Source organism: Electrona antarctica (genome assembly GCF_951216825.1).
Source record: "Electrona antarctica genome assembly, chromosome: 24".
NCBI lineage: Eukaryota > Metazoa > Chordata > Actinopteri > Myctophiformes > Myctophidae > Electrona > Electrona antarctica.
Genome location: NC_136803.1, coordinates 21560294 through 21577853, shown reverse-complemented (window position 1 = coordinate 21577853; position 17560 = coordinate 21560294). Strand labels below are relative to the sequence as shown.

Here is a 17560-nt window from a genome sequence, read left to right as displayed (position 1 = left end):
GACTGTGACATTAAAAAAAGTTTTTGTAATTTTCTTTTTTTTAGGTTTTCTGAGCTCAATTGCACCCTAAAAAACCTGCGTACGTAGTTCAGACAAGTCATTGGTCCGACAAACGACAACCAACCTCATCTCCTAACCTAACCATAACCGCAAGCACGGGAGCAGACGCTAGTCCTACATGCGGATGAATGTCGGACTAATGCCCTGTCTGAAAAGCGTCCACCTCCCTTAAGTATGTCAGCTCAGTGGCCTTGTGGTTAGAGTGTCTGCCCTGAGACTGGGAGGTCGGGTGTTCAATCCCCAGCCGGGTCATACCAAAGACTCTAAAAATGGGACCCAGTGCCTCTCTGCTTGACACTCGGCATCAAGGGTTGGATTGGAGGTAAGTCCCTGCGACATACTAGCGTCATGTCCAGGGGGTGTACTTGTACATCAAGCTGCCTCACGCTACAGAAACAGGAGATAGTCTCCTGCCCTATGGGCCCCATGAGACTGGGAGGTCGGGGGTTCAATCCCCGGCTAGGTCATAACAAAGACTGTAAAAATGGAACCCAGTACATCCCTGCTTGACACTCAGCATCAAGGGTTGCATTGGGGGTAAGTCCCTGCGACATACTAGCGTCATCTCCAGGGGGTGTACAAGCTGCCTCACGCTACAGAAACAGGAGATAGTCTCCTGCCCTGCCCTGCCCTGCCCTATGGGCCCCATGGCTCGGCAAGGCTACTTACTTACTTTACAATACTTAAGTACTTTCCGCCCATGACTCTCACTCTGTCAACACTGCAGGTCAACCCAATAGAGCCCACTAATCAGATTGGACATAAGAGAACACAATGTCACCCAAATCCTGGTCGAAATCGAAATAAGGGGAGAACAATCACCCTGCTTGTGTGTGTGTGTGTGTGTGTGTGTGTGTGTGTGTGCGTGTGAATTGAGGCCATTATAAGAGGGCCCCTCGTGGGACCAATATTATTTGGCCACAAATGGCCTTATATGACCCCACGGTGACTTGAGCCCCATGCATGCGGCGTGCATGCAGTCCGTTTTGGCCACGGGGAAAAATATACGTATCCCATTCTTCTCCTCGGAATCGGTCCCCGGCAAATCTCCGCCCCTCCATGCACGCCCACCCAGGCTAATTACCCCCAGCTTAGCCTATAATGTTTAAGCCACATCTATCCTCTTTAGAGCATTTGTTTGGTTTTGCATTTCTCCCCCCCAGTGGAGCTCATGCACATGCAGGGGGGGTGGGGGGGGGGTCATTCTGCTTGGGGAGGGAGGGAAGGAGGAAGGGGAAGGGAAGGACATGCGCTTCCAAATGAGGGTGGAGATAAATAGCCTTAATTTCCACAGATTTATTGCGAGGCATCCCAGTTTAGCGTCGTGAGGACAGCTTGGAGCAGTAAAACTCTTCCAGAGGTCAGTCAGTCATGCGCGTTACGGCGGGGTATAGCGTTACAAAGACCCCTCGCCCCCCTTATGGACGGCCGGCCCGACCTCTGACCCCCCTTCAATGAGGGCCACGTGACAGGGGTTCGAGAAGCCCCGAGGCGGGGGGCCTTCATGCGGACCTCCATTTGAAAAGATATGCCAGGGACCCCCCGCATAAGAGTATTATACGGTTCTAGCAGTGATTCTCAACCATTTTCATTTCAAGCACCACCAGTTGGACATGCATCAGTCTACATACGGACCCCCATTTCATGGCAATTCTATCTCTGGGACCCCAATTTATTTTGTACAATCAATGTTAATTTAACTGAGAGTGTACAAATGGAATCAAACGGACCTGTTTGGTTCCATTTGTACACGCTCTGAGTTACACACCCATAAGGGTCCATTTTGGTTCCGATAGCTATCATCATGCTGGGGGACCCCCTGGAACTCCCTCCAGGACCCCTGGGAGTCCCAGGAACCCACTTTGGGGGAACCGTGCGTTTACTGTGTGTTCAAGACATTCATATTTCACTCAATGGCTTCATGGCATGAAAGCTCGGAATGTAATTTCCCTCTCGCAATCACCCGTTTTCACCGACATGAAATTAAAGTGACATGACATTATGCATGGATGGAGCCAGCTGTATGTGGAAGTTAAATAGATTCCATATATATATTATACAACGCTGTCCCGAACGTCGAGGAGGGAAAGCTTTTAACGAACGAACGAACCATCGTTTTATTTTTTTTAATTATCATAAAATCAAGCGCTCTCCTCTTAACGCAACATCCTATTAGATTATACAAGAATGTTTGCCCCCGCCACCATGGAGACAGGAAGACGGATTAGAGACCGCCTGTCTGTCTGTCTGTCTGGACGTCTGGACGTCTGTCTGTCTGTCTGTCTGTCTGGACGTCTGTCTGTCTGGACGTCTAAATGTCTGACACGGTTCTCGTACGGAGAAACAGACGGAGAGACGGAGACAAGACGCGGAGACGCTAGACGCCAGGAGGGGGGACGTCTGGGTTTGGAATGCCAGCGTGAATCCCCTTTGGTCACACCGGGAGCCACAGCTGACCCCCAACTAACTGCTCCTCCATTTACCCAACTGGGGGGACGGGGGGGTGGGGGACGGAGGGACAGCGGAAGATGGCTGAGTGTGAGATGAGGCACAGTAGCCCTGGTCCAGTACATCAGCCAGTCTCTCACTGACGCCCTGTCGGACAGCCATCCACTGCTCTGTAGCAGTTTTCCCACTGCCGTGCGAGACTTTGGAATTCCCCGAAAATAAAACCAAACAACGTAACTGGTCGAAACAAAGCCTGCTAGACCTTAAGGTAAAAGTCTATTCTCAAAGCTGGGAAGTGTCTCAGTTCCCCAGCTTCTCTCTAAAATGCACTATTTGTGTCATGAAATAAAATGCATCCCACCGGATCGGCGCAGGCGCCACCCGGAAATGCAGTAGTAGAAGTTACTCTGTTTGGTACATGACTTTATTAAAATGGCACTTCCCAGCCTGGAGAATAGACTTTTACCCTAATATAATCAGTCACTGACTGAGACAACAGTGAGTTGAACCGGATATCACACAGAATGTTGACTTTGTACTTCTTGCAGATCAAGTCACCGTGATCTCTGTCTAACTGCTGGATTCATCAGGAACAGAAATATATGTCCTAAATGGTAAATAAATGGTAAATGGTGCATTTATATTCACCCATTCACACACACATTCACACACCGATGGCGGAGGAAACCATGCAAGGCACCAACCAGCACATCAGGAGAAATTAAGGGTTCAGAGTCTTGCATGCTCAAGGACACTTCGACACTAACTCTGGGGGGAGCCCACAGGGTTCGAACTGGCAAACCTTGCGGTTACCATCCAGCCACTCTACCCCTGAGCCACCGCCGCCCCTCCTGCATGGCTTCAGAGACACACATACTGTATAGGTCTGGAGTGAACTCAGTGAATATGTGTGTCAGGAGGAGGAAAGCCCCAACGAACACCATCTATATGGCATCCATAAAAAGGTCAGTGCGTATCCCATGTCATCTGCCCAGAGGCTAGAGAGTCAGTGAGCAGCAGCTGTAGTCCAGCCAGCCAGAGAGAGAGAGAGAGAGAGAGAGAGAGAGAGAGAGAGAGAGAGAGAGAGAGAGAGAGAGAGGAGAGAGAGAGGAGAGAGAGAGAGAGAGAGAGAGAGAGAGAGAGAGAGAGAGAGAGAGGAGAGAGAGAGAGAGAGAGAGAGAGAGAGACAGAGAGACAGAGAGACAGAGAGAGAGAGAGAGACAGAGAGACAGAGAGAGAGAGAGAGAGAGAGAGAGAGAGAGAGAGAGAGAGGACAGGGATGTGTGAGCAGTGGTTTTCAAACCCTTTTCATACCAAAAAAGACCATTATTTACTTTGTATCTGAGCCACGGATGGACCACAATTTGATGGCATTTTGGTCTCAGACTCTCAGACTCAAAACTAAAGAATGTCGTTGAATTTTGGCCACCATTTCTTTTCCAAATTGATGTTGGTGGCATAATAGGAGAGACAACAGATAACAATTCTAAGTAATGCATGATGTTTAACAATAATTTAACTCTTCTTGAGAGCGTAACATGAAACCAAATGGACCCGGGAAGGTCCATTGGGTTTCATTTTACGCTCTCAAGAGTTAAAGGTCCATTTGGTTATCAACTCTCCATCATTTAGCTATAGGGACAAGGGTCTGGAACCCCCTCAAGGACCACTGGTGGTCCCCGCCGGACCACTGGTTGAAAACCACTGAGTGCGAGGATGGATGGATGGATGGATGGATGGATGGATGGATGCACTCTGACCTATTTTAGTGTACATCATAATCAGCATTTTTAATCCATGAGTTAGCAGAGTGTGTGTGTGTGTGTGTGTGCGCGCATATGTGTGTGTGTGTGTGTGTGTGTGTGTGTGTGTGTGTGTGTGTGTGTGTGTGTGTGTGTGTGTGTGTGTGCGTGTGTGTGCACGTGCGTGTGTGTCTCTCTGCGTGACACAGTTACAAGCAGAGTAATGGGTTGCATTGATGTACTGTACGTGCTGCCACGTCATACTGTAAATGTATGCTCAGGGGTTGACACTAAGGTCACAGAGGCAAGTAAAAGGTCATGTTGTACTTGCCCAAAGGTCATGCCCACTTGCCCGAAACGCCATTATAAAATGATAGATAACTTTCTGAGGCTGTGCGGTAAAAAAGAAAAAAATCATACATGTCAAATACCTACGTAAGTCAGTCTACAACACACAATAGTTCATTTGGATCCGAGATGTAGCTGAGTAGAAGTAAAAGTATTGAAATTCTATAAGTAAAGTATAAATAACTCAAAATTGTACTTAAGTACAGTACTTAAAGTAGTAGTTACTACTAGTTGCAATGGAAGTTACAATCACGCATAATGACTCTTTAAATCCGTCAGACCGGCAAATCCCCTTAAATATGAGGTGTTCCAAAAATAGTCCAGACGCCCATTATCTGTGTAACGATGGTCATCGCCATCATTGGACAGGAACAAGTGGCTTCAAAGAACGCCCGACCCACCACCACCCCCCCCCCCCCCCCCCCGACCCACCACCACCACCACCCCACCTCCATTTCTGTTAATGACCCCAGATGTGTTGCGCTGAAACAGGGACCCGATTCATCGGACTAAATCCTACAGCTGGTCCACAATCTGAGGAGGGGCGAGGGCCGGGGGGAAGGGGGGGGGGGCCTTTGAATTCGCCAGTCTTCAAACGCTTTGGCCATAGGCGTGGCTGGTCCCTGTTTGATCATGCCTTACATTCACCCATTCATGCACCTTTACATAGATTGTGCATCAATTCACCCATTCACACGCACATGCACATTCACACACCGATGACGGGGGAAACCATGCAAGGCACCGACCTGCACATCAGGAGCAATTAGGGGTTCAGTGTCTTGCTCAAGGACACTTCGACACCAACTCTGGGGGGAGCCCACAGAGTTCGAACTGTTCCCATCCGGCCACTCTAACCCTGAGCCACCGCCGGGCACTCTTTCTTATGCCCTTGAGGAGATTAGCACTGAACCGACCTTGTCTTCTCGCTCACTGCCGTCCACATGACCTCTATAGCAACCCTGTACTGGGAAATGTGGACATGCCATGATACACAAACAGAATGGAAAGCCTAGTTCAGTGTCTGACGATAGAAAGCGGTTGTCACGTGATCTTGTAGATCTGCTATACTTTCTGCACATGACACCAGTGTTCCACCGGAGCGAATGCATTCAGCATTTAGAACAACGCACAGGAATAAAAACACACCCATCAGAATTTGACCGATTTTCACAGATTCAATTTTACCCCCGATCAATGGGGGTAAGGCTATATATCCTAGTGTAAGCCACTGTAAAAGGCCACACTGTACAGTACAAATGCTCACACAACGCGATGCGGTGTGAAATTATAGATCGTCTACACAGTATTTCCGGTGAAGAGATTTGGTGCAAAAGGGAATGGTTCATGGAATGAACCCCATGGGGCAATGAAGTGTATTGGGTTTAAAGTGGTTAAAGAGGTTAAGTAGAACACAATTCCACACAATTGACACAGCAGCAGCACTCGACTCTCTCTCTCTGTGTATTTATTTAAGCATCGGCAGAATCACATCGCTAACGAGAGAAGCACATGAACCCGCCCGTGGCCAGAGGGGCCTAATACGAGTGCAAGAACTTTGCTCTGCAGCAGTCAGTCAGCCAGACCGTGGAGACTTCTCCATCCGAGCGTGACTGTCCAAACAGCACGCATTTGGCCCCCGAAAAGCACAGCCATTCCTGCCCGTTTGCATCATCGCCTCGCCGCAGACGTGCGCACACGCACATGCACATGCACATGCACATGCACATGCACATGCTTGCAAAGTAATGTGCACAACGAATACACCGTCCGTTGAGCCATAAATCGTCAGGCACTGCTCATGGTGCGTTGTTGTTGTTGTTGTTAGTCTCCCGACATCCTGTCGTGAAGAGACCTGCTCCTCACGACTGGAACCAGGAATTACATTTTGGACAGGCAAGATGTGTTAATTGTCGTCTCCCCCGCGCACAATCGTAGCACTAAAGGTTTTCAAAGAGATATACCTGCCAGACGAGTAGGATACAAAGGCTGAAAGGCATGCATTTACATTCCAATGGGTGATTGAGGGTCGCGCTCTACCGCAACGGCCAATCAGCTGTCCACTAATAGTTCTCAGGTCTTGTTTTTGTCCTCTCTTTTTTCTCATTGTATGGATTTTGGCCATGCAGGCCAGAAATGGATTATTGTAGATACGCCACTGAAGTGGACTATAGTTCTCAAAGACACTTTGACACTAATGCAGAGGGAGGGTCCGGGAACTGACTTCCAAAACGGCAGCTCCATACCTCCCGAGGTGCTGCAGGCATAGCCCCCTCTGGGTGAATGCTAAACAAGCCCATTTGAACGGCAGGAGACAGGCGGCAGATCATCAATATTTTAGAAGCTATACCAAGCGATAAAATTCATGCCATGATTTGACCTTCCGTGAAGCAGAAAAAGAAAAAGAATAAAGGGGACGCCGAGGACGTGCTCGTCCACTTCCGAACGAACGCACTTTGTTTTGATAAAATGTCATGGCGTAGGACGATGGAGAAGGAGCTCCAGGCAGCAACAACATCAGAGCTGGGGGACTAGAGAGAAGATGGCCAAAGACAGATGCAAGTGGAGCATGGAATACAGAAACTCCCGTTAAACTTTCCAACAAACTGACCGAATTGTACCATCACACCTGTATATTATCGTATATTAACTGTATATGCCTGCTAAATTTGAGGTTTACGGTTAAATCTAGTGCCCATAATTGCCAATGAACTCCTCTTTTCACAGTGTTTGTTGCTGCCCTATGCGCCAGCCGGTGTAAAAGGGATAAGTAAGTAAGTTACGACACAAATAAGTTTACACACTGCACCAAAAGCTGGACACGGGAGACCCCTCAAAAAAAAAAGGAAAAAAAGAAAGAAAAAGTTCATAGAAAAACAAAGCGTCACAGAAACATTTTCTGGCGTTGGTTTACCTTAGAGCCGTCCCCCCCTCGTCCTCAGGTGGGACATTGTCTCGGGGCCCCCGGGGCCGCCGGCGACCCCACTGTCCCCCTCGTCGGCCTACGGGACATTCTGCTGGACCGTGGAGGAGGAGTGGACAGACACACAAGAAAAGGACGGAGGGACGGACGGAGGCAAAGTGAAGTGTCTCAAGGCTCAGTGTCCCGTTGCATGATGGTATAGAAGTCTCGTTGGTTCAGCCAACCGGTAATGTCCAAATGGAAAACATCCGCTTGCAGTTGACACTATACAGGTATATGCACTCACTGTCTGTGTCTACTAGTTTCACTTTCTGCCTCTGCAGCCAGAGATAAATGTCTCTCTGTCACTCTCTGTCTCTCTCTCTCTCTGTCACCTGTTACAAATGAGACAAGGCCTCCTAGCCTGCTGATGAACTATAGTCCTCTTCACTGTCCCGTCCTGTCCTCTCCTGTCCTCTCCTCTCCTGTCCTCTCCTGTCCTGTGCTGTCCACTGAAGTAGTGGTTGAGAGGGTTGAGAGGGCTGCAGCCACCATGGGGGCTGTAGGAAGTCTCTCGCTAATCCCTTGTAGTTTAATGACGCCAGGGCCGCGCGCGCGAATGGTGGTAGAGACCAGGGAGAGTGTGTGTGTGTGTGTGTGTGTGGGGGGGGGTTGGGGGGTTGACCCAAGTCAGGAGGGGCAAAACATGTGACCCACACAGGGCTAAGAGCTCACTTAGCTGCGGGGGAAGGGTGCATGCGTGCGTGTGCATGTTTGTGTGTGTGGGATGTGTATATACATTCAAGTGCGTAAGTGCATGCGCTTCTGTGTCTGGGGCTAGATCGGGTGGAAGCAGCGCGCTCACTTCATGGGGAACGCAGACTTTGTGATCGTGGGACACTATAGCGGTGAAAACACAGGAAAAGGCCATGCAGCATCAGAGCTATAGCTATACTGCCTACCGCGGAAAGAGGTGGGGGGAGAAAGCCAGACAGTCCCGCCTTCGGGGCGATTGTTTTGATGGAGTTCCCTGCCCCTAAACATTCAACCCCCTGCAAGCCACAGAGAAAGCTGCAAGAGGCAAAGACACGCGCACGCACACACACACACACACACGCACACACACACTCCCTGGAGTTTGTCTGGCTCCTGTAGCACGTCTCTGATCTTTTCAGTGCGTGCGTGCGTGAGTGCGTGTGTGCGTGCGTGTCTTCCTGTATGTGTCACACCATAAAGTGGCCCCCCTAACAAGCAGCTCATTACCGCTATAGTAGTTCTCCCCCAACACATTCTCACAGAACACCTCTGTGTCTGAATGCAAGCGTCACACCAAGGCCCATGAATATATATGTGACTCTGTTTGATACAGAGACAGTCATGGCTGCTAGACTAACTTTCAGGAGAGGAGAAAAACTGTAAATGCCTCTTCTAAATCATGATAGTTTTCTTGAAAAACCCTATGTTTCTATGTCAGTGGTTCTCAAACATTTTCATGTCAAGTATTTGGCCGCCGACCCCCATCTGAAAATATGTTGTTCCAGGGACCCACCCAGAAGCAAAGATTTGAGTTAAAAACGTAGAATATATATTCAAAGATTTGCACTACATTTTCACGTTTTCTTTTAAATAGCAGACCTACAAGCTTGTATGTGCTTGTAGATCTGCTATTTTTCAATAGCTAAAGTATAACATAATGCTTAAAACACCAACAGGGGTTCCCGCCCGAAATGGGTTAATAGCACAGGCAGACTATTCACATACAGTACTAGAGCATGTCTGAAATAAATGTCAGAAAATCGACATATAAATATGAAATAAATGCTTAAACATATAGCTATAGGTGTAATGTTAGAGTCCACAGAAGTGAACCTTTCAAGCCTGTTTTCTCAACTCGCTGTTTCTCTGCAAGACATTAACTCTATAAGCCATATCTCCAAAACTGCTGGGTCAAACTGAACAACAATGTCAATTTGAAGCTATGATTCCCTGCTTTCATATATGACATGAAAAAACATAAACATTACAGAGACTTTAGTTGTCACTGTAGAATACTTTAACAGTCATGTTGCACACATGCCAAAAATAGCTCTTATTTGCGCCACCCTCGTTGGAAAACAATGTATTTCAAACTCCAGCTCGTCTCTCTCCAGGCTGCTTGAACGGCGCTCGAGCGCTCGGTTTTCTGCCCCCTCAATGTCGTAACTCTGTCTTACTCTATGGCTCTGGTCACCACCATCCAAGGCACAGCTTCCACTTCATTAGTTCCACTCAAATAGACTCCAGGGGCTATTTTAAAAGATTCCATGTCCCTCATAATTTGCGAGTATTATCTCTAAAGAGTATTATCTACTAACGAGGATGGACTGAGATGAACCAAGTTGGACCGAGGTGCCGACTTCCCCTAAGACTATAGACACATTATACAGACTAAAGGTCTTTTCAAACGGGGCAGCGTATAGCCAGACAGCTAGTCCACAATCTCTGAATGAGTCTGGAACAACTACACCTCCTGAAATCAGAGTAAGGAAGCTGCCATTTCCGTTCACGAAAATATATTTTAAAATATCTTTAGAGCTTAGTTTTTCATTTCCATTTCTGCTAAGCAAGCAGGCAATATATGCTTAGATGATTTTTTATTTATATTAGGATAAATCTGCTGTAAAGACGAAATGGAAGTGGGGAGGAGGCTCCACTTCCGCTTTATATTTTACTCAAGACAGAACTTCCGTTGCTCCAGACTGTATTTGGAAATTGCGAGAGGTAACAGTCTGGCAACACGAGACTAGGGGGCGATTAACACATTTTCGTGCTCAGACCCAGGCACCCATGGGCACCCAGGCAGGCAGCCAGCCACACACATAGCTCCGTAAGGGAGCGGTTGCACCACTGAAAAAAACCACACACTTGTTCACTTATGTGCTTGTGCTTGTATTTGTGTGTGAAACATGTGTCTCCTTGGTTGGTTGGTTGCGTGCGTGCGTGCGTGCGTGCGTGCGTGCGTGCGTGCGTGCGAATGATATCCCTCTGCCAATAACTGAACAGCGATATTGGCAGACACAAATGAGGTTAGGGTTCTCCCAGGACCAGTGTCAGTGCACAGCCCAGTGACCCAGTGAGTTCTGTCTGGCCGGTATAATCCCCCTAATTAAAGTGACCACACTGATGTGACCATCTGCCTCTCCGGGACCCTCCGACGCCAACCCATTATTGGCTGCCGTGTAAGGGTGCTAATCCAGTGGTTCCCAAAGTGGGGTCCGGGGACCCCCAGGGGTCCCTGGACCCAATATCGCTGTTCAGTTATTGGCAGACGGATATCACTCACAGACAAGAGACGCACGCACGCACGCACGCGCACACGCACACACACTCACACTCACACACACACACACACACACACACACACACACACACACACACACACACACACACACACACGCACACGCACACGCACACACACGTTTGAGGGAAGATGTGGGAAAAGTACAGATGGCAAGGTTTAAACTACTAGTCCTGCTGATCGATACATTCTCGAGTCGAGCAATTCCCCCCCCCCCCCCCCCCACGCACGCCATTCCAATGGATGAGTTCACTCCGCCGTCACGCTGTGAGCGGCCGTCGTGTGTGTGGAGTGCGGAATGCCACGCTATATAACCCGGGAGAATGTCGTTTGTGGAGCGAGCACTTCTGAAACGTCAATGACACGTCTTTTAGTGCGCGATAAATCTGCAAAAGGGGCTCTTTAACATTTTTTACATCTCCCATTCTCCCCCGCAACGGGGACTATACTCCACGGTTCAGAACTATAACTCGGGAGACTGTTAAAAAAAGGAAATGTGCAGAATTTTCTCTTCTCTAACTTAATGAGGAGATAAGGAGTCAATGTGAATTTCCCCCGGTTTATTCTGTGCATGAGTGATGTGTGAGCGACCCACGCCTCCTATCTATCGCTCCCTAATTACGCCGTCAATTTCGTCTCGGAAATAAAAAAGCGCTGCCGCCGCCGCCGACTCCCCGAGCTGTCTGTGCCGCCGCCGTCACGCCTCGGTGGGTGCATGATGGGGTGGATAAGCGCCGTGAGGTGGAGGTCACCGCAGAGAGGCTGAATTTAACCGTTTAACCAATTTAGGCCTGACGTCGAAATTTAAAAAATGTCTTCTAAATCCTGACTTACTGAAAAACCTATTTTTCGGTATGAGTTGTGCTCAACATTTCATGTCAAGGACCCCAAAAATGATATGTAATTGGCCGCCGACCCCCATCTGAAAATATGTTGTTCCAGGGACCCTCCCAGTAGCAAAGATTTGAGTTAAAAACTCGCTCTGTAACAATATATATTCAAAGATTTCAGGCACATTTTCACGTTTAAAAAAAAATAGCAGACCGCTATTTTTCAACAGCTAAAGCATAACATAATGCTTGAAACACCAAAAGGGGTTCCTGTTCAGAATGGGTTAAGACCTGGAAGCAGATTCTATACTAAAATGTCTTCTAAAAATCATGAGTTTTCTGAACCTAATGTGCCGATGAGACATTTTGGCCGATATCGATATCCGATATAATTAATTGCTGTCATGGCCGATAGCCGATATCACTGATGTCGATATGATCTCATTCTGTATTCATTTTGTTCATTCTGAAAAATACATGTAACAGGGTGTCTGCACTGCAGGCTTATAGGCAAGTCAGATTTAACTTAAATGCCTTTATATTTAATATTGTGAGCTTGTAGATCTGTTCAAGCTGTTACTTTACAATTTACAATTTACAATTTAGCAGACGCTCTTAATCCAGAGCGACTTACATTAAGCAAGAACAAAAAGCATGGGAATACATCACATATATAAAAAGCATTTATCAAGAAACATGCGTAAGCTAAGAACGTAGCTAGAACATATCTATATAATGACACTGTACATATAAACTATACATATATACTATGCTGTACATATATACTATGAAGTGCTATGACTACATACAATGCAATTATTGTGCTGTCTACATAACATGCTATAAGTCTGTATCAAATGCTATCTAAGTCTAAAAAGTGCTGTCTAAGGTGGTAGGGTAAGTGCTATGGGCCATGGTGGAGTCTGAAAAGGTGGGTTTTCAGACTACGGCGGAAGATTGGGAGTGATGCTGCAGTTCTGACTGCAACAATTTACAATTTACAATTTAGGCATTTAGCAGACGCTCTTAATCCAGAGCGACTGGGAGTGCATTCCACAGTTTTGGAGCCAGAAGGGAGAAGAGTTTGGGACGTGTGGAGCGTTGTCCCGGCGTTTTTAGTGAGGGTACTTCCAGCTTCCCTGCATTACTTTGGGCTTGTTTATCTGTAAAGACAGACCGGTTAATGAATTGGTCTGATTGATTAATCGAACTGATGCCGATTAATCTAAAAACAACTAGAATCGGCCGATACCGATGTGTTTGCCGATTAATCTCCCATCACTAGTTTCTATATCAGTGGTTTCATGTCAAGGACACCAGAAATGATATATATTTGGCCGCCGACCCCCCCCCCCCCCCCCCCCCATCTCAAAATATGTTGTTCCAGGGACCCCCGAAGCTCCCGATGCGTCACGATGCGATGCATTGTGAGCTTGTAGATCTGCTATTTTCAAAAAGATCTTTGTGCACATTTTGAACTTGTGAAATGGGACATTCTGCAATGTCCGAGTACTTTTACTTTTAGTGCTTTAAGTAGTGCCTGCATTTTGATACTTTTGTACTTTTACTTGAGTACATATTGAACACGAGACATTTACACTGACTGCACATCTGTTCCCGATCTGGACCTTGACCTTATTTTGTGACCTTGACCCTTGATCTTTTTGACCCCCAGAAATGGTAATCATCCCTTCAGAGCGAAGCCTACTGATCATTTCCACAGTCGTTTCACAACGACATGAACGTAGGAGGCAACCCGATAGCGGAACGGCTTAGGGTTGCACATGCAGGCACGTGCACACATAGACATCAAAGGGAGGCTTCAGCCCCCTGCCCTTTTACCCGTCTGTAAAACAACTGCCCTGTCCAGACCATGAATGCAGCATTTACTACATGGTGAAAGAAATGCAAATCCCCTCCCTCTCCTTTCCATAATGCCATACCCGAGAGTTGCTTTTTCTCAGAACTCTCCTGATCTTGAACGCAGCATTTTGCGCTGAAAGAATTTGTTTAGAAATGTCATCATGTCATCACCTGGGACGTATCCTCAGTGATGTATCCCAAGGTCATCGGGGTTTCGGTGTCTGTCAACATCATAACCCTCACTCAGGCGACCCAGCCGGGGTGATCAAGTCCCGACTTACGTCCCAGTAGCTACCCTCAATCTCAGTCGCACTAGGGCAAAACCAGGGCCACACAATCCGTTGGAACTACTAAAGAACTACTCTGCCAGGGCTGGGAGGTACGCTTCTGGTGCATGGAAGGACTAGGCTCTGTGGGTTGACTCCTGTCCGGGCCCCTCCTACAGTACGTCTCTGGTCTCACCAGGTCCACTCCTGCTCTCACCAGGCCCAGGACCGGTGCGTTGCACCAGAGTGTATGATTGTATCACAGGGTAAAGTCCCAGTAGCTCAGTTGCTAGAGCTCTCGCCTTTGGACCGCAGGTTCATGGGTTTGATCACGGGCACCGCCGCCAACAAAGCGTACGAGTCCCGCCGGTCTAGTCGCATTGTTACGACTCCCTCGTGCTATACCGGCCAAAACCGACAATAAGCCTCTCCCGACCTACTTCTTCTAAAACACGCACGCACGCACGCACACGCACGCGCACACACACACACACACACACACACACACACACACACACACACACACACACACACACACAAGAGGAAGCTTACTCTAGTCTAGAGTGTAGACAGAGCATACATGGGCAACTGGCGGCCCCCACCTTCACTTAATGCGGCCCTCAGGTTAAAGAATGTTGATACATTATTCATTTCAGCTGTTACAATTCCAAACATGGAAACAAAACATGTTTGGAGTGAGTGTGGAAATATAGTGGCCCTCTGGAGTGAGTGTGGAACTATAGTGGCCCTCTGGAGTTTATAGTGTGGAACTATAGTGGCCCTCTGGAGTGAGTGTGGAACTATAGCGGCCCTCTGGAGTGAGTGTGGAACTATAGTGGCCCTCTGGAGTGAGTGTGGAACTATAGTGGCCCACTGGAGTTAGTGTGGAACTATAGTGGCCCTCTGGAGTTAGTGTGGAACTATAGTGGCCCTCTGGAGTGAGTGTGGAACTATAGCGGCCCTCTGGAGTGAGTGTGGAACTATAGTGGCCCTCTGGAGTGAGTGTGGAACTATAGTGGCCCTCTGGAGTGAGTGTGGAACTATAGTGGCCCTCTGGAGTTAGTGTGGAACTATAGTGGCCCTCTGGAGTTAGTGTGGAACTATAGTGGCCCTATGGAGTGAGTGTGGAACTATAGTGGCCCTCTGGAGTTAGTGTGGAACTATAGTGGCCCTCTGGAGTGAGTGTGGAACTATAGCGGCCCTCTGGAGTGAGTGTGGAACTATAGTGGCCCTCTGGAGTGAGTGTGGAACTATAGTGGCCCTCTGGAGTTAGTGTGGAACTATAGTGGCCCTCTGGAGTGAGTGTGGAACTATAGCGGCCCTCTGGAGTGAGTGTGGAACTATAGCGGCCCTCTGGAGTGAGTGTGGAACTGTAGTGGCCCTCTGGAGTGAGTGTGGAACTGTAGTGGCCCTCTGGAGTGAGTGTGGAACTGTAGTGGCCCTCTGGAGTGAGTGTGGAACTATAGTGGCCCTCTGGAGTGAGTGTGGAACTATAGTGGCCCTCTGGAGTTAGTGTGGAACTATAGTGGCCCTCTGGAGTGAGTGTGGAACTATAGCGGCCCTCTGGAGTGAGTGTGGAACTATAGTGGCCCTCTGGAGTTAGTGTGGAACTATAGTGGCCCTCTGGAGTGAGTGTGGAACTATAGCGGCCCTCTGGAGTGAGTGTGGAACTATAGTGGCCCTCTGGAGTTAGTGTGGAAATACGTCAAAGTTGCCCACCTCTGGTCTAGTGCATTGTTGCGCGTGTTACCGGCTGAGAACGACAAGAAGCCACTCCCGACCTGCTACTTCTTCTAAAACACGCACGCGTGTGACGCACACGTACACACACACACGCACACACACACGCACACACACACACACAGAAGAGGAGACTAAATCAAGTCTAGTCTATAGAGGATGGGGTTAGGGTTAGGGGATTACCTGGAGAAGTGCTGCTGGAGCAAAACCATCTGCACCCGTCCCAGCTCCGACTCCTCCGTCACCTCGCGGAGACGCTTCTCGCTGTCCAGTCGAAGGCGTCGCTCTTCCTCTAGCTCGTGGATCAGTTTCTCTCGCTGTGGACAAACACAATGTAGGCTTTTAGCAGGCGCTCTCAATCAAGAACAAAAACATGGTAATACATCATATACAAATAAATGTGTCATCAAGAATCATGCGTAAGCTAAGAACCTAACAGTGGAATATGTATATAATGAAACTATGCTTATACTATATAGTGCTATGTCTACATAAAATCCTATCTAAGTTGCATACAGTAAGCTGAGCCTTTGCATACGCCTGTAAGGTCGTCGGGGCTATAAGACGGAGTCTGACGAGGTGGGTTTTCAGACTACGGCGGAAGGTTGCGAGTGAGGCTGCAGTTGTGATTGCGATGGGAAGTGCATTCCATAGTTTTGGTGCCAGAAGGGAGAAGAGTTTGGGGAACGTGTGGAGCGCTGTCCCGTGTTTTTAGTGAAGGTACTTCCAACGCACACACGCACGCACGCACGCACGCACGCACGCACGCACGCACGCACGCACGCACGCACGCACGCACGCACGCACGCACGCACGCACTCTTGTAAATTCATTTTCATTTTATGCCTCCAAGAGTTCCGTTTGGTTTCATTTTACGCTCTCAACAGTTAAAGGGTCTATTTGGTTAATAACAACTGTCCATCTTTTAGCTGGTTGTCCCCTGGTTGGACCACTGGTTGTCCCCTGGTTGGACCACTGGTTGTCCCCTGGTGGACCATTGGTTGTCCCCTGGTTGGACCACTGGTTGAAAACCACTGCTCTACTGCAACAGTATCCACCTGAGAGCTGACTGATCTTATCACTAGCATTTAGAGCCCAACGACATCCTGATCTGGAGAAGGGGGACAAAAAAGCCCTCTATTGTTTTGTTCACAGCTCATAAGTTACCGGAACAGCTAGGCCTACTACTCCTATTTTGCAATCTCCCTGCTCTCAGTTGCTATGGCAAAGAAAAACTACAGTAAAAAACGCGATGGCAATAAAGTCCGCTGGTGCGTGCCTCCACCTCCTCCTCATCACCTCCGCCTATATAGCTCCGTGGCGGCAGCGAGGGCCTCTGTGGTGCCGTGCTGAGACAGTAGCAGGCAGCGCGTCACTGCTGCGCTGCGTGATCTGTCTGCTACTGCATGGCTTAATAACCCCATCATCATCACAGACAAAAGAGATGGCTCTCTCTCTTCTACGGATGGGTTAGTCTACCGTAAACCTTTTTTTTAAAAACTGGTAACGGGAAGACTCCACAAACACCCAAGCCTGCATGCTCTCCTCTCCCCACTGTCTGTTAACGCAGGATTCTGCTTCGTCAGCATCAACCGTCCCTCTCCCGAAAAGAGAAGCGTCCTTGTCTAACAAATAAATAAATAAAATAAATAAAACTTCAAAGACTTTGGGCTTTGTGCCTGCAGACTCATTTCTTAAAGGAGTAATGAGATGTTTGAGATTACAACTGGCTCTTCCTGTGACAAAGAAAGCAGACAGAGCGGCGGATCTTTCAAATGTAGGCCCGGGCATATACTGTGGCTCTTCCCAAAGCCACAGTATATTGTCCTGAGACTGTTTATGACAGTCTGGCTTCAGCGTCTTACAGCTTTATATTTTCTTAGCTGCAGATTTATTTACTTCAGTTGGAATTATAACATCGCAAAAAAACAAGGCCCCCCCCCCCCCCCCTAAACACGAAAATTGTTCCGGCTCTAAGAGATTACCAAGTACTGAGGAGCACTTCAAAAGGAACGAAGTGAAAG

General features: G+C 48.1%; 1 protein-coding gene across 1 annotated transcript in view; it reads right to left on the bottom strand.

Annotated features, from left to right (window-relative positions):
- LOC306917398 (nck-associated protein 5-like) overlaps window positions 1-15848 on the bottom strand; it is a 70275-nt gene extending 54427 nt beyond the window's left edge. The window contains exon 1 of the mRNA XM_079495618.1: window positions 15720-15848. Within this exon, the coding sequence (XP_079351744.1) occupies window positions 15720-15748 (29 nt within the window). The 5' untranslated portion in view covers window positions 15749-15848. The remainder of the gene's footprint in view (window positions 1-15719) is intronic.
- Window positions 15849-17560: the final 1712 nt, after the last annotated feature.